Below are 25751 nucleotides of genomic sequence, written 5' to 3' on the forward strand. Positions count from 1 at the left end.
CCTGTCTATCATGTTTCTGGTCAAGTGTAAGTGTGAGAAACCCATGAAACTGTTATGGCTGACACATTTCTCTAATAAAAAAATATGTTCACAGTCAACCTGCCTTAATAATAAAAGTCAATAAAAAATGTTGTCTGTATGCCTGTACCATTTCTTTAGCATATATTCATTTTATCATTTTAAACAAAAGTTTTTTATTATCTACAACCTTTTTTGTGTAATATTTGATATGCATATTATTTCTAAGCAGCATTCTACCTATTTAAAATGTACTGTACACACATTAGATGTATTGCATATGCAGCATCTCTTTTATATTTAGATGCACATATTGCAACGGTGTAATTATTAATCATACTGTTTGTGGACTTGAGTTGTTCAGCAATACATCAGCCATTACTGTTTTTGTCCAACGGTCGACAACAGTGGCAATATCCATAGTCACAAGTCTCATGAGTTCGTTTCTGAAGATGCCTCAGAATAGAGAGTAGCTGCTCAGACCTGAGGGCTGGGTAACTGCAGACAGGTGCAGCGATGACTGCCCTGGCTCCTTGTATCAACACCCTTCGGGCAAACTGTCAGTGACTGCAGAGATTCCATGTACAGAATTGGGAACAGGAAGATGTAGGCAATAAAGTTCATTGTTTGAAGTGGTTCAGCTCAGAGTCTCAGACATAAAGGCTCATACTGGATCTTTCTCACTCCAAGTCCTCCACGCGCATCCCACAAACACACCACAACATATGAAAGGCAGCAAGACAGTGCTTGCAGTGGTTAGGAGAGTCTGCGGTCCAATTTCTGATTTCATAATCCTTGTGTCTCTCTGTTTTACTGTCTATGGCAGTGCTGAAAGTTTAAGCAAAGCTCCTTGCCCACTTCACCTCAGCTGAGGTTAGAAAGTAATTACACGTTGGTACTTGTAACACCAGAAATCTTTATCAATGATGAAATAAGTCAAGTTTGATGTTTTTTTTTCTGAATGTCTGTAACTGTGGGAAATGAGTCAAGTATTGAGCATGAGATCGCCTTGTCCAGAGCCCCACTCCACAAAATCCACTTCACTGCTGGAATGAGGAGGACTGTCCAGAGAGATGCCTCGCCGCTCCCCAAATACCTTCTCCTGCAGTTCAATGATGTCATTACGTATGTCGGCCATCATTAGCAGAAGGAAATCAAAAGAACCAGGTGGTCCCTGGAGACAAACAGGAAATCGCTTAACTGATTAAGAAGCCCTGCATTTTATTTCATCACTTTAAACATGACAAAACAGACAGACAGACAAGATGAAAACTCTATATCCAGGACAAACATGGTCACTATGGTAGAATGCCAATTAAAATCCAATAACTTAAACACAGATAAGATATTCATTATGTATATGGCTTATATATGACCTACAGTATGTACATAGACTAGCAGATGCCATGATTAGATTAAAAATTAAACAGTCCAGTGTCAAGGTATACATAGATACAGTAAGTATTTTAACTCTCTACATTCTCATGTGTGTATGTTGTCTCTGTTTACATTACAAAAGAAGACACAAAATTTAAGATAATGAGGCAGCTCAAAGTTTAATCCATGAAATAAACTTACTGGTGGACCTCTGGCACCTGGAGCTCCTCTTTCACCCTGTCAATGACAAAATAGGCCCGGTGAAGTCAGTTTTCTGCTAAAGCTACATTACATGGAGTAATGTAATGCATCATGCATGTAGAGACAGAACATTAGCAGTTTGTTTCAGTGTTAGAATGAATCCAACATATTCACATTGGACAGTGGAGTCCATTCACTCAACAATACGTTTAAAATGACGGTGCTGCCGACCATAGATGGCAGCAGTGCAGCTCTAAACGAGCACATAGACACACTGAAGCAAGAATTTCACACGTGTACATATGAAGAAAATAAAAATATGTTATAATGACCTTTAGTCCATCTCTTCCTGGGGCCCCAGATGGTCCCTGCATAAATCATAACACACAAATACAGTATAGGAAAATCATATTAACACGCTGAAACACTGTACAATTAGACACACTGAAGATTTTGGGAAACTACTATGCTGAAGAGACTATTAGTGGTTACTTAACCTTGCAAAAATCCCTAAATTGCAGAGCCAGTTCAATTTGACTTACCACTGGCCCTCTGCGGCCTCTTTTGATATGCTTCAAGTCTGGCTCTGGACCCATGGGTCCCATGTCTCCCCGTGGACCCCGAGGGCCAGGGGGGCCTCTCTCCCCTTGGTCTCCTCTCTTTCCTGGTTCTCCTCGGTGTCCTATTGAGGAAAAAGAGATGAATTTGTAAAAATTCCATCTGTCCATCTGCTTTTGTACATTTTCTTTTGACCATTTTCCGTTGTTTGGGTTTTTTCTAGTACATTTTCAAAATGCATTCATCAATAGTTCCTGCAACTGTGCGAATCCAGCAGCTGATTTAATTCAGCTTCTAACATTACAGTTATCTGTACATTACCAGGGACCCCAGGAGCTCCCGGAGGGCCAGGTAGACCAGGAAGACGAGGGCTATCAGTACTTTTTCCTGCCCTCCCCAGAGATGGTTTATCACTGCTGTTGGCCAGGCCAGGTACCTACAAAAAACAAGAAACAAAGATTATAGTAAGTATAATAAATAAAAAAGCAGAGTAGGGTGTAGTACTCCATAATTATGCCACAAACCAAAGTCAGTATATGTATGTATGTTATTAATTATATAAAAATACTAAACAATTCCAAGTGCATTCATAAACTGTGGGTACCAAAAGGTGGTGACCTTATGTCAGTGCTGCTTGGTTAGATTTTAAGTGTAGTTAGCCTGTATATGGTACCTGATTTGATAACTGTGTGTTTCCCAGCTTTAGTTTTAGCTGCAGCAGAGTGTTTTTCATGTTCATAAAATCCTGACAGGTGAATGAGCAAGTGCCAGCACTCATCATGGTGTCTGACTTCCCCGAGGAGCTCACTGCAAGACAAAATATCCACTCTGATGAAACAATAAACCTATGTAATAATGGACAAATATTCTGATTTGACCACTAAATTTTCACCCAAAAGCTGTAAACTCAACCGTAACATAGAAACTCACAGTTGTGTACAGGGATGCATGAATGCTGGTCCGGAGCAAGTATATAGCCAGTGCGACAGTGACACAGGAAGCTGCCCACTGTGTTCACACACTCATGGTCACACATGTTGCTGCCTGGGTCCTCACACTCATCAATGTCTGTATGTGTGTGTATGTGTGAGAGAGATGGAGATGTGGGAAACAGACAAAAGAAGAAAATGTTACTTGATAATCCAAATTAAAAAAAATACAGCTTTTCTATCATGTTGAAATCAGTGCAAGTAAGGGTGAGGAACATCTATTGTCAGTAACAGATATGGTAGTAAAAAAAACTGGTAGCGTTTACTGACCCAGGCAGTAAGGAGATATGTGGTTCCGATGTCTTTCTCGGTCGAAGCGATACCCGGGGTAACATGTGCAGACAACTCGTCCAAAGTTATCAGTGCACTGCTGCTCACAGGGCGATGCAGCACACACATCTACGCCTACACAGTGAGAGACGGCAGATTATGTGTGGACAGACTATGGCCAATTTATCCAACATGACTGTAAACAACCATGAACATTAGCAGACCTAACTTTCATAAAGTTCCACAATGGGTGAAAAATGGGTGGCTTGTGCTGTCAGCCCACAGACACACCTACGGGCTTTAACATGTCACAGCAGGAAAATAACAAGTGTAAATAATAAAAACAAGGCCTTTGAATCAGTGTCCTCTGAGATCCTTTTCACGGCCTCAAGCACTCTGGACATATCATGACCTGAATGAAAGTGAAAGTGACTTGTGTAGCCAAGTATGGTGACCCATACTCGGAATTTGTGCTGAACACACACACCGTGAACACACACGGCGGTGCTGCGGCACCCAGGGACCAACCGGCCTTGCTCAAGGCCACAGTCAAGGACTTGAAGGTGGACAGAGTTGTTTATTGGCTATTCACTATTCACTCCGCCTGCCTTTATGAATGAATGCTAAGCTCAACAAACATATACATAAAATAACATATCAGCCTCAACATACAGTGTTAAAGACCGGTGTGGTCCATTATAATTTTAGCAAACTTAGCAAAATGAGTTTTCAGGCCCAACTGAAACAGCTGATATCCATCCTTAACAGGCAGTTAAGGTCACGGGCGAACAGTGTCCTCTGCTGGTTGATATAAATCACAGTTTCATTGTTCCAAATATTGACAGTAAAGACACTTAACTGCTTTATCAATACTGTTCACTAAAGTTTTGGACCAGGATTATGTGAGGCCGTATTTCCTGGTTCCCACATTTTTATGCGGATGACCACAAAATGTGACAAATGCCTGAGCCAAAACTGTGGACAGCTTCTTTTTTGGCTCTTACTGTATGTTGGTTGTTCCAGTCACTGCAGTGTGAAAGAACAGCTCTATCTGGACCTCTTTGGAGGTTTACATTGACAAATGTGGTCTCCAGATGGTGAATTGTGCAGCCTGTTCTAATCTATGGGCTGCTGTAATGAGGAAACTTATTGGATTAGGAGCATATGAATCAAATGTGCAACTTCAAACTTTAGACAGTGTGTATGGTTTACCTACTTTCAGGTATGCACTGGCCCATCACAAACCTGAATCCTTCACAGCATTTCCTCCTGAAAGAAAAGACAGTAATCAGATGTTGGTATTTATACATATACAAATTTTCACATTGGCAGGACCAGCCCATCAGCTTCTCATTATTAAAGAGCTGCATGTGCATTTTGCTGTGAACATATGGTGCGTTGACAAAAACTTCAGTCAGGTACAGCTTAGCCAGGCAGTGTCAAATTATGCCATGAAAAGTAAAACATTTTGTGTACCACCGAAAATCAGAATGCAGAATTCTCAAAATTCAGTGTTTTTCTACACATGGAAAACCACTCATGAAGAATACAAAGTTTTCTGAACAATGCAGAGGTTTTTGTTTGACAGCTGATCAAGGACACTCTCATATCCAGGATTGAAGACACTGTTCTGTTCTGTTCTGTTCTGAGGGGAATGTCAGAAAACATAGACATCCAACAAAGTCTACTGACAAATGCAGAGAGGTCATCTGTGTGGCCGTGAATTATACTGTGGACGTCAGTAACATCCTGTGTCTCACAATCAGCTGACCACTGACCATGATGCAGAGCCTGGTGTGCAGCTAACAGTGTCAACAAAGTAGAAAAATCGGGCTCAGGAATCAAACTAATTGTTAAGCTCTATTTATGTTTGACTTATTGGAAGCCTACATGACAACAACATTATGTTTATATTTGGTCCCTGTACAGTATTTTACAGTTTTTACAGTGATTTTGTTATACACGCTCATAACAGTTCAGTACATGCAGTATTTCTGAAGTACAGCATTGTGCAATGAATCCTGGGCAACAATATCTCTCAAAATTGATTTATGGTGTTTGGCAATGACACCGGTCCAGCCATCCCACAACAATCCACCACATGTTACAGACATTACAATTGCAAGGCAGAGAGGAAATTGCTCAGAAACTGGAGCAGCACTGCCACACAACAAAAATGACACACACAGTTGAAGAAAAGCGGCAAGAAATCCACGACTCCTGTCCTAAAACCGAAGTAGATTTTAGAATGCTGCCTCATTCATGGCCCCTCATGATAACAAGTTGCTTTTATTTTCCTCCAGCCCCCATGCAATGTAACCCTAAATCACTCTGAAATCCCCCCTTCTTCTCCTGAATGAAAAATAACCTATAAAACAGTGAGGCTGGCTAAAACTGATGAGATCCAGATGAGAGCAGCTTTTAATCTACAGCCTGTAGCTGGGTGTTCTGAGAGGAATGAATAAGGCCAGGAATAGGCCTTGGTGGAGACAGGATAGTGAATGCCGAGATGAACACTCATTCAATCAGATAATAAATCAATCAATCAATCCATTACTGATCTATAACACCATAGGTTTATATCTTTGCCACTAGATCAGTATCAGTGTTCAATCTGACCTTATTAAGTAAACTGGGTATCAGCTACAATGCAATTTTTGGTTGTTTGTGAAGGTAGATAATGTGTAACCAAAGGCAGAAAGAGGTTCTGGTGTGTGTGTGTGTGTATGTGTGTGTGTAACAATAGTCAAAGTGCCAAAAGAGCTGATACTAATCTGTACAGTAGAGGTGACTTAAAAAATATGTTATTTTCCACTGTTATCCTCATATTTAAACAATAATATGTTTTCCCCTTCATAAATTAACATGATGAATGAATTATTTTCTAGAACAATCCAAACTGTCTACTCCTGCACTAGTGGTTTATTACAGTCCATCCAAGGCAAGGAATACTAATAAAAGAAGTTTAGAAATAAAATCAGCAGACCAAAGTCAAAGAGATTCCCCCTGTGCACTGTGAATGTCTGTACAAAATCCTGAAGTCCATCCACTAAGCCTTGCTTCTACTGCAGATAAAACACTCTGACAATCTAGGACAGAGGTAATAACAGCCATGCCATCCCTCTACAAAAATGTACACATCCACATACATCAACAGGCTGTCTGTCAGTGAGTAACACAGCAGGATCAGCTGCTCTCCCCTGGGTGCTTTTGATGGACAGGACAGGGGAGGCAGGGTGTCTGGACAAGCAGATGAGGGTGAAGGGAGAGGTGACCCGTGTGTTTTTGTTTTGGAATGTGAAATTATGTTGGTCAAACAGGCAACAGGGTGAGTCAACATGACACAGGCACTAAAACACACGCCATTTCACATAGTGGAATTTAACATGAGTTGTGTGTGTGTACAGACAGAACACACTGTCCAGTGGGAATGCACATCTGTTTCTTTTATCAGAACATGTAATACTTTCAGAAAATTTGACACAAATGAATATAGCCCCAAAATATATTTAATCAGCACCCTTTGATTAAAAAGATATCAGCTTCCAAAGCCAAAAACAATCAAAGTGGGCGTGCGCGTGTGTGTGAGAACACATCTGTACATACAGCATGTGTGTGAGAGTCTGTGTGGGGCTGGGATAAAATCCAGCAACTGGGTACAGCCCATTGATGTCAGTCAAGGTTTATTAGTCAGAGTGATCCATGATGCTTGCAAACTCCCTTTCCTCCTCTCTCATTTTTCTTGAGTATCGAGTCTGTGATTAGAAACCTCTCAATTTATATTCTCCATCTCTCCTTCTCTCTTTTGCTTCTCCTTAGACCTGCATGATGTTGGGCTTACGTGTTTCTGAAAATGTCTCACTGGTCAAAATAATATATTTATAAAATACACACTAAATTCAGTTGTGTCTTATTTGGTGCAGTAAAAATGCAAAGAGATGGAAAATGGAGGACATTTTCACTCTATAAGACTATGTCTAAAATTTGATCTGTTCTGTCACACTAATATTGCAGGAATATTGTGGATGTATGCATGTCTAAATTTGTAAACTATTTCAACACAGGTCAAACAACTGTATAATTTTCTGTTTTTCCATCTCTTAAAGCATTGACCATTTTACTGCTGTGAAATGTACAGTTTATTACAATTACTGTAATGATTGAAAGTCTCGCACTAAATAGACGTGAAAGAGATGTTGACAGCTTATCCACATGCAATCAACTTATATTAGGTTATGGTTCAGCCTGTATCTGGTGCCGTTCTTGGCTGACCTGCAATATTGATTTATTTCTGCCTTAGTAAGGCAGAACTAATTTTGATATATATAAGCCGTAACTCATTGCAATTTGCATACATGTCACATTTAATTAAGAAAATCCATGGATGTCAGAAAGATTTGGACAAGATCTGGACAGCCTCTCTCAGCTTTTGTTGGCATACTGTCAGTGTGGATACTGTTAACAGTAAACGTTGGCTGCTGTTTTAGACAGATGGTGTACCCAGAACATGATATGTTGTGTTGGACATTACATAGCTCATAATACATTAAAAATGTTCTGATACAGATACTGCTGAAGGGTTTTGAAAATCATTTGAAACAGTTAAAGTGATTCTTAATGATTTCTGATAGAAAGGCAGAAGCAGGATAAAAGATCAGTAATTCTTGAAAGTACCCTGATGGTCTTCGGGGTGGCTGGTGGTCTAAAATATATATGAGCAAAATCCAGCATATCATAATGACTCCACATTTAGTTTATATGCCACACTGACCTGATCCCATTCAAAGCATGCTAAACAGATTTGTTTTGGGGATTGCTTTACTTTTTAGCAAGGGTGCCTTGAAATTCAGGGTTTTCCATTGTCATCCAAATGTGCTGGATGCCACAGTTTCATTTTAAAAAATTCTAAAGAAGCCAAAGGAATTTCTTGAGGGTGTTATGGCTATCTTAGGGCTAGCTACAGCACCCCCAATTACCTTACTAGTGCCACCCATGCTCTTGTCCACCTTTCTCTCTGGCCTTTAAGGACCATCTTTCACCTATCAGTCAGCTGTGTTGATGATGGTTAACCACATTGAGGCAGCTACCTGGCCAGTGAGGGGGGCGCAGGCCAATCCTATGTCTGATCCCAGGCCGCTGCAGCAGCTGCTGCCAAAATCAGCAGACAGGCACTGGAAGAAACACAGAGACAGGATCCAGAGGCAGGACTGTGCTTGGATCACTTTACACTAAAGATTATGTACTTTAGCAAGGGGTCTCCTTTCAGGGAGGGAACGCTCAGTGTTATGGTTTCCCATCCTGCGTTACTGTGATTTATTTGTGCATTCACTGAGGGAATACATTATAAAGTAAGGACATTCATTATAGCACCCTGAGAGCCCCACCCAGGCTCCAACCTAGACACTGCAGGGGTCCTGAGAGTAGGGCACAGTGTGGATGATGCTTTCCATAGACAACGCTGCAGTCACTCACCATTATAATTCCCATGTACACTAATGAGTGGTACTCTCTCTCATTTTGCAGATAGATTCTTGTTCTGCAAGAAGCTCACAAGAGGCTTCAGCATTTGTGTCTCTTGCTTTTGTATCCTTGTAAATGAATCCCATCTCCTGCATATCACGTTTAGCTGCTAAGATGTGGGATGATCTGAGGGGGATGTTAAGATGATGAGGAAGGAAATGCTATGAGCAAGAAATGAGGGAGGACAGTGACAGGAGGAAGAGGAGGATGATTAAAAGACAGGGATGAAGGCTGTTGTCAGCTTAGAGTGTTCCCTCTTGGGACGCAGGAAGTGGAGCTCGGTGGAGGTCAATGGCCTTTCGACACCCCGGGGCAGGAGAATGGCCGTGTGTGTATGTCTTGTCATTTTGATGGATGCTTCTTACTGATACAGCTTATACGCGTTATAATTACACCATGTTGTATTCATCAACCATGCTGTAATTGCTTTATTTGTTCAGCACCCTGCACAATAGCAAACATAAACTTGGCCGAGGGTGTTGTGAACGACGGCGTAAGGATGGATTAGGCTGAAACACATTAACATGAGGAGACAAACAAAACTGTGGTGCAGCACATTTTTGGTGCACTGCCACATTCATTCATTTATGTTTTCTTTTGGGAGTAAGTTCTGTTCATTTCTAATGTTGAGCTTTAATGTTTTTGTCTTTTCAATTTCCAGCTGTTACAGTTTTGTTTTTTTCTATCCATCAGCCCTTTTTGCTTTTTTTTAAAAATCCTTAGTCAAAGTCCATTTATACTAGAGTACATTCAACTATTTTGTACTTTTCCAAGCACATGTTTTAAGAAATACATTGGATTCCAAATTGTGACTTTTTGTGAGAAGATTAAAAATGTCAAATAAGTAAGGTGTCCTAACACCCTACACCCCAGGTTTTGTTTCCACACATTAAACAAAACCATCCTTCTACATCAGCTTTCTCATAAAGGTGTGAAGGTGTTGCACACAGCTGCATGTAAAGCATTTTTGGGGTTAGTGTATAATTGTGTGTGTGTGTACTCTTTTCAACTTGTGTGAGTATACATATGTGAAGGTGTTAGCGTGGCGAGAGTGAGTAGCTCCTCTCTGTTTATTTCCTCTGCTAGCCCACTTCCAGAGCCCAGGCCTCAGGGGAAACATCAGGGCTCTGGTCTAACAGAGGGTGCTTTGACTGGGAGCACAGGAGGTCTGAACCACTTCCACCAGAGTACAGGCTGACCTGAACTCCTCCTCCTCCTCCTCCCCTTTGTTATGCCCTGATCATTCACTCTTCCTGAGAGCTAAGGCTCTTGGACATGCAAGATAACTTAAAGGAGCTGGATCAGCACCAACAAAGGGTTTGACAGAATGCAACATTTTCCTCCCTTATTCATCTGCTGTTAAAGGAACAGTTTGACATTTTGAATCTACATGTTTGTGCAAGAGTGTAATGCAAACACACTAATGTCTGTATGCTAGGCATGGAGTCAGAGCCAGGAAGTGATTACATTAGTTCAACATAAAGACTGGAAGCAATGGAAAACAGCTAACCTGGCTCAATAGAAAACTCTCAAAAAAAAAAAAAAAAAAAAAAAAAAAAAAAACCTTCGCACTTCTACAGCTCACTAATTAACATGATATAACATTTATTTAATCTATACTGTAGACAAACACAAATGGTAAGAATACAGTTGGTGCTTTTATAAAGAATTGCATGTTGTAGCTATCTTTGGGCCAAGTTCAGTGATTTCCTGGTGTATTGTTATTTGATGACAACTAAGGCATCTAAATAATAATAATAACTGAATTTCCCAAAATGTCAGTTATTCCATCACATACTGTAGTGAGGATGAAACAGGATTCATCTTAAAGATCGGGAATGTCACTGTAGCTTGAGTGTGGTGAGCTGTCAACCAGGAGCAGTTAGTTACGGCACATAATTCAACCACAAAATCGACAAATTCGCATTACTGTTTATGGCTTAAATAAAACTGCTGTTGCATTTTAATTAAGTGTTGCCAGGACAGAGCCAGAAATTGGTCATATAAATGCTTAGCTTTTTTTTTTTTTTTTTTTTATGCATGAATAAAATAAACATAACCTGATGCTGATGTCAGGGTGATGTCAAGTCCTTATAATAAAATACTGGCAAATAAAATAAGTGGGATCATCTCATGGACAGGGTCATTACAAGTGTTTGTATGAAACCAGACCTCTTTCTTCCCATTGTTCCATCATCCACAAAACCTCAGACCAGCTCTTCAACTAGACCCAAACACTGAGAATGATTCAGGATAACACCACCTCACTGTGACATTTTGAAAATTGCTCTTTAATTCGTGCATCATTTCATCCTGCACGATTTCCCAGTAACCACTAAACGGATTTTAATGAAACACAGGCAACTATTCGTGCCAGATTTTCAAACTGACTTTTAAGTGCTTATTTTTACGTTTCAACAAGATTAAAGGAAGGATTTCATGACTGTGAAGAACAAGTGTTGATGTGCGAGTGTCTCAGCGCTGACACAGCCTCACCCAGTGGTCTCTGGCCTCGGTGACCTGTCCAGGCTCAGTGTCACTGCAAGAATGTGGCATCTCTGACCCTCTGAGCTGCTTTCCGTGACAGACACATACCTGTACGTGATCTGCTTCATCCTAGTCTACATTGAACTGCAGGTTTGGTGTCTTAACGTGTCGGCAGAGAATCATTAGATGGAAAATGTGGAAACTGGGGTTGAAAGACTATACAAGTTTTGCTTCTTTGCAGGCAACTGTGCGTAAGTATTTACAATATTGCCAAAAATCAAATGTAAATTATTATTGTTTCCACCAGCTTGAATCAAGGCCCTCCAAGGTACTCAGAAAATACAGCCACATAATTTTTATATTGATTAGTTCCAACTTCTCAGTAAAAGTCTGTAACAGCTATAATGTTTAAAGTTACAGAGAGTTTTATGTACTCACTGACCCATTAATAACAGATGTTAATGCGTCCTGCCCAAAGTGACAAAGTATTTGAGAAGCCATAAAAAACATCCCTATATATCAGACCAATGTATTTCATTTTGTAAGGATTTGGCATAAATTTCTGGTATAAGAATAAGTGGGTGAAGAATGTGTGATAACGGTAAGAGTGTGTGACAAATGGAGAAGCTGCCAAAATGTAGTGTAATTGTACATTACAATACAACACATTACACTGAACACTAGAGACCAACTATTGAGAATTTTATAACTCTTCTCCAATTTTGCTGTTACACTCCACACTTCTTCTTTTCTAAGGTTCCTGTGTTGCTACATGAAGCTAAGTTTCATACATGCAGGCACAAGCATCCCACCAGGCTTGTCGACTTCAAACGATAGAACAACGTGTTGTTCTAGTCTGTTATCAAATGGTCAGTGATTTGTTTTGTTGAGGTACTAACTGACATCACAGCCATGGAATGGACAAAGAAGAGCTAATCCTGAGATTCAATGCCAAAAAAATCCAAAACAAACAAAAACATAATTTTGTTTGCCTGGAGGACTGTTCAGGTGCACACTAATCAGAAAAAGATGGAGGATGATGACTGAAGATTTTTTTGGGGGGGGGTAGGTTTGACTCCTGTCTACAACTCTATGAACACAATTATACCTCTATTAAACCCAGGAAGTGTAACTGAAAGGTCTCGTTAAAGTGAAAATGAAGACAGAGGACAGTGTTAAGTGGCTTTAAAAACAGCTAAACTCAGAGTGGTATAGCTTTGCTGAAAAAGTCTTGTGTCAACTCCAAGTGTGAGAAAAATGAACAGGTTACTGTTCCCACAGCTTGTGGTTTGTTGATCACCATCCAAAGCACACAGAGAGAAAACGCCAAAGGGAGAAAAGAGAGTGATAGTTTGAATAGGATGCCTCGGTGGACTTCTAGATGCAATGTAAACAATCCCTAAAGGGCCCACGTTCAATCAATGTGCTGCACTTGTGCCTCGGCTATTTGTTTCCACTTGACAAGAGCTGAAATTTCACAAGCTGTTTTAATGATGTGATCTCATGAGCTGAAAGAGAAAAATTGCTGTATCCACTGTGTTAATGATGATGACTGAGCTAAAGACAGAAATGACAATCCAGACAAACACACACACGCGCGCACACACACACACACACACGAACACACACATATGCATGTTTCCATTCTTGTGAGGACATCAGGTTGACATTAATGTCCTCAAGACCTGCCTTAACCTTAACCATCACCCTAACCTTAATCTAGCTCCAGCTTCAGCCGAACTTTTAACCAAGTCGTCTCATTGAAGGGTCAAATTTTGTGATTCACAGGGTGGGGATGAGATTCTGTCTCTGTAAGGAAGCCGAGTGGAAAAGCATGAAGTGTGCACACACACACACACACTTACAAGCATAAAGGATGATCTCATTTACACTATGTCCACCTGCGCGCACACACACACACGCACTCTATCAAATGTAGTGATATTCAATCCAAACATCTGCAAATTAAAACAACATACACATGCAAACACATTCACATACTACTCATAAACACATGTCCAAACACGAGACACACACTGATGAAGCATCTGGTCCTTGTTACCTGTTTCAGAGCAAATCAAATCACCTCGTTCCATCCTTCTAGTCAGACGTTTCCTGCTGTTTGACATAAACTTTAGCACCTAATTTCACAGTTTATTGTTTGCCCAACTCTGTATTAATCCTGTCACTGCAGGGCCAGTCTACTGTGCCGACTGGTGAAAGCTAAAGTTATTGTGTTATATTATATTTGCCAGAGTGATGATAACTTGTAAAAACAGTGGTTTAACATCACAATCAGCAAGGACAGTGAGAGGTGATACAATTTGCTCAACACAATAATGACAATTTTTCATTTCAACTTTTTCCTTTTTTCCCCAGTAACTACGAGATTAAAATTGTTTGTTTTATTGCAGCAGAGGGACGTCTGACTACAGATCCCAGCAGGCACTGAACAAACACTGACACCAATCACATCTTACAACAGTTGTTAAATAGACAATTTAAACTGCAGACATTTTGATAGCTGGGCAAGCAAATGTAAGTAATATTGTAAATATTGAGTGGATCCATTCCACTGAAGTGTCTTAGTGAACCACGACACGTGATCCAGCCTGCACAATCCCAGAAGCAGGACATTTAAAGAGGCCCTGTGGTGTTCATGACAAAAAAACAAAATGTTATGTTATTACTTTCAGTGTCACTAACCAAAACACAGTGTGTTTCATCGAGATTGTCAACATGTCAAGTGCCTTTCCTTCTTCATAAAAGATTTACAAAGTTGATCTTTGCACTGATAAACAGGTCACATAATGTTTTAACAATGCTCCAACAGAAACACTGCTAGTAAACATGTATGGAGGCAATCAGGGATTTAAAACGTTTAACAGAGTGACAACGCTGGTAGAACTTTGGAGCAGGACCTGTGTGCACGGGCACATGCATCCTTGTGCAAGAGATAAAACAGGGAGCCATTAACAGAAAAACAGCTCCATGTGCCACCAGTGGACTTAAACAACACAGGGTGTGTTTTAATTGAAGCCATCCAAAACGTTATTAGTAACACTGGTGCTCTTCCTGCAAGAGTATGACAAGATGTGTGTGTTTAAAACTGTGTTAACACAAATATAGTTAGTCCTTTCCTCCTCTCTCTCTCTTTGATCTCTCCCCTGTATTTGTGAACGTGGCTCTGCAAACATGTACAGTTATATTAGACGACACACAACACAGCTAGTTCGACGAAACAGCCTTTTTATGCACTGTGTGTGTGTGTGTGTGTGTGTGTGTGTGTGTGTGTGTGTGTGTGTGTGTGTGTGTGCGTGCGCGTGGAGCAGATGCTCTGTACTTCATGCTATCTGGGAGCAATTGACTAGGAAACATTCCTGATCCTGTACGTGTGAATATACTTCTACATTTACAAAATTACTGATGTTTCAAGGATGGATTCTAAAAGCAGAACAAACAGGTGGGTCATGAAACCAGAACAGGAGGATGGAGAGAGACAGGGAAAAGTGAAGGAGTCACAGTGTGGATGAGAAAACATGAATAGAAAAGAAATTGACTAAGCAAAGGGAAATGAAAAGAGACAGGAATGAAAGAAGGGGTTATTTAAAAAAAAAAAAACAGCAGCTGTAATGGATGTAACTCAGGAATGAGAGGGAATATCGATGTCTGCTGAGCAGAGTTGCTGCTCTCCTGCTGAACATCACTGACAGCTTCAGTCAGCATCTCACCACATGTACTCAAATAAGTCGGAAACCAATTACAGGAGAGAGAGGGAAAAAAGCTCAGCAGCTTCTCTCCCCGCTCTGATTTCCTCTTCTTTCTCTTTTTATAGACCTTTACATGCTCTTCCAGGCAAATCCCCTACTGAGGAGAACACTCCTACCAGGGTGCAGCTTTATTTCATTTAGATAAAAAAAACAAAACAAAAAAAAAAAAAAAAACTCAGCTTCCAAATCAACCACTGCATTTAATTTCTTTTTTTTAATGATCTTCCTGTAGTTCTCACTGCTGTACATAGTTTAGCATCTTTTTTAATTATGTTTTTGCAAAATTATTCCCACTATGCTGCTTGCAAGTGGCTGAGGGACTGCCATATGTTTTGTGAAAGCAACATTTGTAATTCTTAATATCCCTTCTTTGGTATTTTCCCTTGAATTAGTCCAAATAAAAAAGATGGATCGTGATGTGAAAAAGGTACATCAGAGGGAATGATATTCAAATCTCCCCTTACTCTGCTTTTCTTATGTACTTTTGAGCAGAGATAGTGCCAGAGAAAGGCAAGAAAAACACCTGCTGGAGGATAATGGTATAATACAGGACTGTTTAACATTTTCTGAAATTGTCATGAGTCAGTACACAAAATACTATTTCTTAAGTAATGGGCCAGTGAAACCTGTTTTTGGGATCAGGAATGTGTTAGAGTTTTTCTTTCATCAACCAATTCATCATTCCTCAGTTTCTGGAGTTTTCTGTGTTTAAATTTACTTACATTAACTATGAAAGGGACATGTGCCTGTGAGCGAGGGGGTCATTTAGTAAGTCATTTTATATACGAGTGCTAACATGGTGTTTGTGGGCGAGAGCCATACTGCAGCTTGCCACCTTATGTTTTCCCTCATTTACTGTAATGACACAGTGTCTCTGACCTTCATTATCCTTCCTGTTTACAGTGTAAGTGTCTCATTGGCCTCACTGACTGTCGTGTCTGCTAAACTGGATTACTTATTACTGCTGTTTACACTTTCACTAATCACGCATGTTGTTGCTCTTTTCTAGACTGCCCCTATAAAAACATGTATGGGTGTGTGTGTGTGTGTGTGTGTGTGAAGATTATGGCATTAAAACTATGACACAGTCAAATCCAGAGTTAAGGTGAGAGCCAAGTCTAATGTTTCTAAATCCAGTAGGAAACAGAGGAGATGAGAGGGAGCTACCACCACTCCATCTGTTTTCTTGCACTGAAGGTGACAAAACGAGCAAAGAGCACATATATTTTCACATGCATCACATACCCAATATACTGCGTATGCATGCATGTATCTTGTATCCCAGCTAACAAAAGCCCAGTAAGTGAATCAATCATTCCAATTAATCAATAAGTCAGTTAACAAACTGGTCAGCCAGTTACCTTGTAAGCAGACTGAGCGTCTCCCAGTAAAGTGTTATTTTAGAGGGTTAACTGCTGAAACTCTACACACCCTCATCTCTCAGAGGGACCATCACACCAGAGATGTTCGGCCCCCCTGGGGTTTCATCCTGCCCTCCCAGGACACAAAGAGGTAGATTAACAGGACACGAGCAGGGGAAGGTGGCACTCAGGTCAAACCTAGACTGACTAAAGTGTTTCCTGTCATTTCTAGTTCTCTTTTTGGTCTAAAAATGATCAAAGATGATTATTCTTGACAGGGACAAGGACAGGATACATGTCTCAACACTAACCTTGTTGACCCTATCTGGCTAGTACAATTCTGTCAGAAGGTTATGCAATTATGTGCACTTAAAAACAACATTTAGTACATATGAAGCCAGTTGTTTATTACTTTTGACCTGACCTCAACCCCAGCTGTAATACTTAGGCTACTAGACAAAGGCCTGGCTTCTGTCTCTTCAGAATAAAACAGGACGGAAACGGGTATGAAGATGGAGTACAGACTTGGAGCCGAGTCATTCTCAGTCAAGTCACAGTAATACACACTTTAACAAATATTGGGTGACACATCGGGCAACTCTGGGTGGCGCTTGAGAAGGAAAGTGTGCCTATTTCCAAATTCTCATTAACAAGTTCTTTTTTCATTTTCAACTCATCCTTTCTTACCAAACCCAAGAAAAACAACTAACATGTTGGACTTTTGTTGGGCAGAATGTTCAAATGTGACATATCTGCTATAACCACACAGTATGGTGTGACCTTCAAAACCACCGGTATTCTTTCTATAGGCATTTCATGATAAGCCTTCATTTCAATGACAGAAATTAACTACACAAGCTGACATGGCCTTTAATGTCCAGTTCCCCTTTAACCAACTCAAATCAGCAGAGATGTCAACTTTCCAATAACGAACAACATTAGTGACTGAAAGCAAGCAAGTGCAAAATTAGAGCTAGGGCGGTCTTAGCTTCATATTTCACAGAGAAAATAAGTCCATCCATCCTCTATCTATACCTGCTTATTCCTAACCAGGGTCACAGGGATCTATTGGATCTTATCCCGGCTCTCTTTAGGTGAAAGGCAGGTGTACACCCTGGACAGGTCACCAGCCCATCACAGGGCGAAATAAGTCTCAATCATTAATAATTAACAAGATTAAGCACATTGCTATTATTATACCGATCATATGTTTTTACTCTGAACGAACACACACGCACACACGCGCACACACACACACACGCACACGCGCACACACACACACGCGCGCACACACACACACACGCACACGCGCACACACACACACGCGCGCACACACGCACACACACACACACACGGCAATAAAGCTCATTCTGATTCTTTAAAATAAAATTTTGTACATTTTAAAATTTACAAGACTGACATAAAATAATTGTTCCATGTGTTTGGTGGAGCTTATTAGGCTGAGTACAGTGGAAGCTAATTTTGCTTTAGAGGGCCACGTTAGTTGAGAGGAAAGTACCATTGTTTGGGGTGAAAAATAATTTAGCTTTTTTTCTTTAAACTAGGTTGTTTTATGTGGAAACTATTGTGAGCTTTCTTCCAATTTGACTTTTTCTTGCTAAGGCACTCACAAATTATATGGTTTTTAGTTACTTTTACATTAATATCTGGGGGTGGGGGTGGGGGGGAGGGTCTTTAAATCATATATAGCAGCCATATAGATGGAAACAAACCTTTATCTACATGCAGCAATGAAGTGCAGAGTAAGAGTTTATAGTCATGCTAATTATTTTGTGAGGCTGGACTTAGGCACAGCAGTGCTGGTAGTTAAAAGATAATGTCAGCAGGTAAACATGCTCCCAACCAATAGCATACTAATGTTTAACAGGCCTGATGAATACCACCTTATTTGAATTTATTAGCATGCTAACATTTTTTAATTAGCACTAACCACATGAAGGTTCATCCGCAGGGATTGACATCTGTACAAAATTTCACAGTAAACCCTAATGGCTATTAATAATGGTAAAGCTGTAGTCGGGTTAAGCACAGGGGGCTTAGTGTATTGCATGTGTAAACAGTGAGTAAGTACCTCTGTGGAAGCTTTCCAGGCAAATAAAACAGATGACTAGGAAATGTGAAAGCAAAAAGGGGCCAACAGTGGGATGATATCTGAGACCCCTGCATAGATGCTTCAGAGGCATAAATTCAGCCAAAATGACCAAAGTCTGTGTGACTCAGCCTTAAGATATGTCAGGCAAACTCCAGAAACACTGATAGTAAGCATTCCTTTATTTTATTTATTTATTTGTAAAATTCAGCTCAAATTGTAATGTTTTGACCCAACCTCATGTTCTGCACTTTGGACTGGACATATGGTTTTGTGGGTGTGGTACAGAAATGATTTGGGAGGAAAAATAGAAATAATTGGATACCTGATCCTATTTATTCTCTTTTCTTGACTTCATTAGTTCCTACTATGATAATCCACCATTTCAATATCAATGATATTTTTGGTCTCCATTCTTATACAATAACTATTCAATGTTTAAGATATTACCAATACTGTATATACTGTAGTCATTTTTAATGGTAGAGGCGCAGTCTGACATTCCCACACTTGATTCAGATTTCCCACCTAACAAAGAAGAGTTCATTGGAAAAGGAATCCGCATGTAATTCATTTCCATTCTGTCTTATTGCCGCTGGTCCACATTAGATTTGGACTTTTAGAAGTTCAGCAGTGTCTCAGGCCCAAAGAATTTACAGAATATACTTTTTTATTGTTTAGTTGTTGTATGGGTGTGAGAATTACTAGCATTTGGTAAATCAGTAGTGGTATTAAACACTGTTCTAACTATTTTCACTGAGTGATGCTGTTCAGTAAATCAAAAATCAAGAGACCAGCACAGGCAGTTGAGTTGCTGCAAAGTACAGAAAGCGCAGGTAATGCAGTTTATCACCGTTTCAATTATATTATATTTCAATTATATTTTTGCAGCTAAAGTCATTTCTCATTTCAGTTTCTCTAATCTAATAAATTGTACATAAGGAAACAGGGCAAAAGTTCGCCTCCTTGCAGCACTAGAAAGAATCATCAGTATGTGCTGCCCTGCGCTCTTCTGTGAGAAGACGCTGTAGAAACTGATGATCACTGCTTATGAACATCTAGATCACAAAGGAATACGAAACGATAATGAATGGGAGAGATAGATCACTGTGGCAACAAAAGCTGCACAAAATATGGAAACAATAAAAACCAACCATGTCTCCATGACATTTATCATGATCCCACTTTATCCGAGCTCACATGCTGTAGCGTGATATTCTGGGTGTTATCTACTGCAGTGATGAGTCATGATGATGTTTAAACCAGAACAACATGCCAATCAAGTGAAGGGATGGTTTATTGTTTAGTAGAACATACTGTATGTCAGAGTGGGACTCCACAGCTGAGAGTGTTTAGAGAGAGAGGACTCATGAAGGAGCAGAAAAATGAACCTCCATCGTCATAAACCTGCTGTAAATACCAACACAGCGCGACACAGACAATACAGAGACAACTCATACAGACTCATGCATAAACATGCAGGATCACACACAGGCTCGTATCACTTAGAATCTGCCCACAAACACTGTATATTTGGCTTGGCGCTGACTGAAATAAGAACACAAAAATGGGCAGAATAAGAGAAATGAAGAAGTCGAGCCGATTCACCCTCAGCACTGTGTAAACCACAGTGGAGGAGGAGGAGATCTGCAGCCGGCAAAATCTTTGTTTAGATGGTGAGTGCGCCAAGGGCTTACTTCTGCAGAACACCACAAAACCCTCTGAGGCAGAGAAATTACATTTAGATTTTAACCATTTAACAAACACTCTTATCCGGAGTGATGCAGGCTAAGTGCAGCAGAATAATATGAAAGGGACATTGAGAAGATCAGGAGTAAAAGTTACCAAATAAAAAGAGTCATTGTGGAAAGAGTCAGTGTGCAGACAAGCAGGCTGGACAAATTTGTATATTCATGTCATAACAGCAAGCTATATGTGGACCATTAAGTCATCAAAAGAAATTGTTCATCAAATATGACTCTTTCCTTAAAATCTCACTTAGTCAAGCAGCCTCAATTCTTCCATAAGTAAAGTACCACAATCTGCTTCACTGTTTTGATTGCAACTAAAGCCCACTTTATTTGGGAAAGTGTGAATTTTTCCAAATGGTTAACATGACATCTTCAATTAAAAGGCTGGAAGTTCTGTGTTTTTCCCCTGATTATCTCAATATGAGAGTGCAGAGCCAGGTGAGGAAAAGTGAGAAAAGAAACAGAAATTATTGGAAAATGTTTGGCCTGTCTGGACACTGCACTGCTGTGGGTTGAGAATCGACTGTTCTGGTCTGGGTCAAATACAGTTTAAAAACTTCAGCTGTCCAATCTAAGCTTAGTAACTGTAACAAGGCATGGCAGGCCTGTCAAGCTCTGGATTTCTCCACATGCATTGCGGTGCATGTAGGCTTATAGTAAAAACAATACTCGTTATCTAAGGAGTTTGGAGGGAGTTGCCTGTTTTTTTTTTAAAATTACCTTTCCAAAACCAAAAAGAGAAATTGCTTAAGAAATGGATTAAACAGTATGTTTGCCTGCTCTAACGTGATGCTATTGTTAGCCAAGTTGTAGTAGCCACATTTTACTTCCAGGGCCAAGGAGTACATCATTAACTTGTTAAGGTTAAGGCACAAAAAAAACTTGATAGTCACTGAAAATAAAATGGAAGCCTGTTTTTTTTTTTTTTTATGTCCACCTAAAATAAAAGCACCTATGCAGAAACAGTTGTTTTACAGATGGTCAGTTGTTTACAGGTTCATGCTGAGTAAAATCCTGAAACCACTTTAAATCTCAGGACAGAAAGAAAAAAAAAAAAAAAAAAAAAAAAAAAAAAAAAAAAAAAAAAAAGTTACCAACCTCTGCTTTGTCAAACAAGCCTCCAGTAAGAAGTGGACAACATGCTGCTCTCATTCACACTGAAGTGAAAATAATATTTGTACACAACCACAATGGGTCAATCTCTCGCCGCTGTTTGCAAAATCCATTTGATCCAGGTTTGTGCCGGACCGCCGTGAGAAACAAGGCAAAGAAAATACAACCTCATTCAGCCCAGCTCCTCCAGCACCACACTGCTCTTGTGAAGCCAAAAATTAAACAAGACGCAGAATCTCTCCCAGTCTAACCTTGACAATAAACAGATCAGACGGTCTGGCTTCACACCAGACCTGGTGCCTCATTTATTAAAGCATCTTCTCACGCCAACAACCAAAGCCAAGCCAAAGTTTGGCTTCAGAACCAAATCCAAACATCAAAATGAGTGATATAGATTGATTTGCTCCTGATGTGGGTGATGCATTATGAGCTAGTAGTTTTACAACCAGCCATAATGTCTGCATTGGATTCTTTTAACCTATGGTTCAAGACACTCATACCATTTGATGTCAAAGAACATTTAATTCCCAAATTGGATGCCTGGAGACTGTGTGCAGTACAGAAAGAAGCGCAAGAAAGGAGCCAACTCCCTCAAGTAATACAGTATGTCATGCTTTTCAAAAACTGCCCCCTCTTGTGTTGTTTTTGTTGTACTTGTCCTTTTTTAAATGATAAAAACACGGCTCTGTTCACTGATGAGTCTACAGCTAAACCAAATTTGGTGTCCGCAACCACTATGAAGATCCTGCTGCCCTCGTCTTCCTCTGCCAGTGCAATAAAAATAAATAATCACATCCTCTCCTGTCAGACTAGTTCTACTTTTTAGGTTATAATGCTGGCCTAATTCCCTGAGGGGGATGCTTTCCCTAAATGTTTTAGCTCTGGACCCAAAGCTCAAGTTCACTGTCACACAGCCAGGCTGGTGGAATTCAGCTCAGTGCCGATGGAAAGTTCAGTACAAGGAAAGCAATGTAATAAAGTATGATGACAAGGTTTTTTATTATTCACCCTATTTTACAAAAATGTGATACACAACCAAACTAAAAATGTAGTTATAGAACACATATGTAAAACCTGGCTAGTTATCAAAGAAAATGTTAAGAAAAAAAACCCACCTCTTGACATCCTGAAGAGTAGCTGCTGTTGGTTGACAAATTACAACACTTTTACTACACTACATATTTGATATCTGGAGTGATGATCGTCAGGAAATTATTCTCCCAAGCTGCTATATAGAGTTTCCAGCAGGAGGATATACTGTGTGGAGCTCTAGTAATGACACAGTGGGGTGTTTTAGTGGTTTCAGAAACTCTTCCATAACCGCAGAAAGTTTCAGGTTCAGTTCTACTCACAGGCCTACTTGTCCTGTCAAAGTGTCCTTGAGCGAATCGCTGTTCTGGGAAAGACAGTGCAGTACCAGAATATAAATGCATACTCTGCAGTAACTCCCTCCTGCTTCCCTCAGTGGATCAGGCTTTTTACACCAGAGGGGACCTAGACTAAACCTCAAATGTAAACCACTGACTCTTACCTGAAACAAGTGCTGTTCTTCCCCCCAGCTCTGACACAGGGATATTCCACTGTTAAGATTTTATTATCTGGACACTCGGTCCTGAGAAAAGAAAAGAAAGACACATGGAAACAAATGTGACTGAGTGGCATGTTTGACACTGTACACTGTCCAGCAGTGCTAGGCTACATGCGAAGTGGGGAAGACGGCTCAGGAAGAACGAAGGGCCAGGAAAGGCCATACTGTGATTCATGGTCCGCATCCAAACCTGTTTTCATCCACATTATTCCCCAATTTCCATAGTTTCAAACAGTTTCAAAAAGAGTATCACCACGTAGGTGATACCTACCACCAGGTGGTAGGTATCAACAACATATCAACCAAACTTTTTCCCCAACTTTCTTTGTACATTATTTTACATATATGACAATATACTAGAGCCCAACTGGTAGTGGAGCTGTTGGGCTTAAATGGAGATATTTGAGAGAATTAAACATCCGATTTGTTGTTATTTTTATTTGTTTTGTTTTGTTTTTTTTAAAAACACAATTAAGCTAAAACTATTACTTGAGGCGTAGCATGGTGGATTGGTGGTTAGCACTGTTGCCTCACAGCAAGAAGTTTCCTAGCTTATAACCCAGCAGGGGCCTTTCTGTGTGGAGTTCGCATGTTCTCCCTGTGCTTGTGTGGGTTTTCTCCAGGTACTCCAGTTTCCTCCCACAGTCCAAAAACATGTATGTCAGGTTGATTGGAGACTCTAAAATGTCCATAGGATTGAGTGTGAGTATGTGTGTGTGTGTGTGTGTTTGTCTCTATGTGGCCCTGTGATGGACTAGTGACATGTCCAGGGTGTACCCCTGCCTTCCATCCAAAGAGAGCCTGGATAGGCTCCAGCCGATCCGTGTGACCCTGGTTAAGGAATAAGATAATAGATAATGGATGGATGATTACTTGATTAACACATTGGTCAGTCAAGAGAAAATTAACGGGCAACTAGTTGATAATCGATTAATAAGTAGTTTTGAAAGAAAATATTGCATTGTTCTGCCTTCTTTCTTTTAGCAGCTTAATCACAGAGTTGACAGAGACAGGAGGACACTTATACTCACATTCACACCTACAAGCAATTTAGAGTCACCAATTAGAATAACCTGCATGTCTTTGGACTGTGGGAGGAAGCCAGAGTACCCAAAGTAAACCCACACTGAAAGGCCCACAGTTCAAACAGAACCTTCTTACTGTCTGACAAGAACTGAATCACAATGACACCCAGTCAAGCAACAGTAAACATAATTGGCAGCTTAACTGAAAAAGTAGATAACTGCTATTGGAGCCCTAAAACACATAACAGAAACAAACATATTTGAGAAGAATTTCTCATGTATTTAAAAAAAATAAAAAATGTCACTAAGGTGTATAGAGAGCAAAAAAACCAACTTGTTAGTGCTCTCTGCTGAACAACCGACACAATCCATCCTTGGTATCTTTGTGTGACTTATCAATCATTGATATATCACAAATAATTTAATATTGGTCTATATTTTGGCCTGACTGCTTTGATGCTCTAGGTCTAAATCATGAACAAAGATGCCACAACAGTGATAATAAATATCCTGTACATTATAAAATTCAAGATGTATAGCATATTAAAAAAAGTTACTGGTCTGATTTTATGAATGTAAATTTTAGAGGCACAATGTCAACATCACAACATTACAGTGTAGTCATACACTTTGTCTCAGCTGACCCACAGACACCTTAAGAAGTGTTTATATTCTCCTCCCACTGTATGAGAATGTGACTGATTTGCAGTAAACCTTACAAAACATAAATCTGTGTGTAATTTTAGACAAGCTGGAAAGAATAACGATAGGAATAAAAAATAATAATAATACTGGTTATTTCCTGGGCTTTAACCTGTTGCTCAGCGGTTTGCTCCTCACATGGTTTCCTCTTCTCTTCAGAACATTGAATGCATGTGCTCCACTTCACATCCTGTCCTCACCTCCTGACCTGCTCTCTCAGGGCACCGTAATAGCATCTGTCATGTTATGTCTGAGCGCAAGTAACATTTGGCTCTCTACACCACGATCGATTCCAACCATTTGGAGTTTTCCTGTGCCTGCTGCATTTCCTTGAAAATCACATTAGATTAGACGCGCTACAGCTGTTCGTCCAGACTTCTACTCTGTCATGGATTGCTTACAAAGTACGAATAAAACCAATAAAACGTCCACTAAATTCTGTTATGGCTTTTGGTGCTATGTACTAATCTGACGGGAAGGTATTTGACTTTAAATTAAATGTGCGAACAAACATGGTAATGTGAGTAGAGTGGATGTTGCCAAGACGCGTCCATTGAGCGTTACTCTTAACATTAATCTTTGAAACCACTGTAGTTCATGAATAAACTGCTATCCAGACATTGTGGGCCAGTATAAAATAATGCGGTAGTCTATCTGAAACGGTTTCTTAAGGCTTTTAGTGGAGTTACGCGTCATGACGAAAGTCCGACATCTGATAAAGCCCAGGGTCAAGTCTGTTATCTTCCTCAGTACTGAGTATTAAGATAGTTAAGGATCCATCAACTCTCTGACAGTTACCTGGAGGTGTCAACAGCAAGCGTCGTCCTGATAGAGCTGGCACCAGATTCCCACATCAAAACAACACATATAGCGCCAAACGGTAAAAAAGTCGCACCATAGAGATGACCCAT

General features: G+C 40.1%; 1 protein-coding gene across 2 annotated transcripts; it reads right to left on the bottom strand.

Moving 5' to 3' along the window:
- Positions 1–263: 263 nt before the first annotated feature.
- LOC113122046 (collagen and calcium-binding EGF domain-containing protein 1-like) lies at positions 264–25751 on the bottom strand. Of its 2 annotated transcripts, none has more exons than XM_026292952.1 (11): positions 25639–25751; positions 23057–23137; positions 4630–4682; positions 3414–3548; positions 3085–3222; positions 2828–2961; positions 2476–2590; positions 2139–2278; positions 1929–1964; positions 1597–1632; positions 264–1192 (listed from the first exon to the last, which is right to left on the bottom strand). In XM_026292952.1, the coding sequence occupies exons 1-11, from the start codon at positions 25749–25751 to the stop codon at positions 1004–1006; spliced, it is 1170 nt and encodes a 389-aa protein (XP_026148737.1). In that variant the 3' UTR covers positions 264–1003. The 2 variants fall into 2 exon arrangements, with proteins under 2 accessions (XP_026148737.1, XP_026148738.1); XM_026292953.1 differs by lacking the exon at positions 25639–25751 and adding an exon at positions 24953–25071 and having other exon boundaries at positions 265–1192.

The sequence above is a fragment of the Mastacembelus armatus genome, chromosome 3 (assembly GCF_900324485.2).
Source record: "Mastacembelus armatus chromosome 3, fMasArm1.2, whole genome shotgun sequence".
NCBI lineage: Eukaryota > Metazoa > Chordata > Actinopteri > Synbranchiformes > Mastacembelidae > Mastacembelus > Mastacembelus armatus.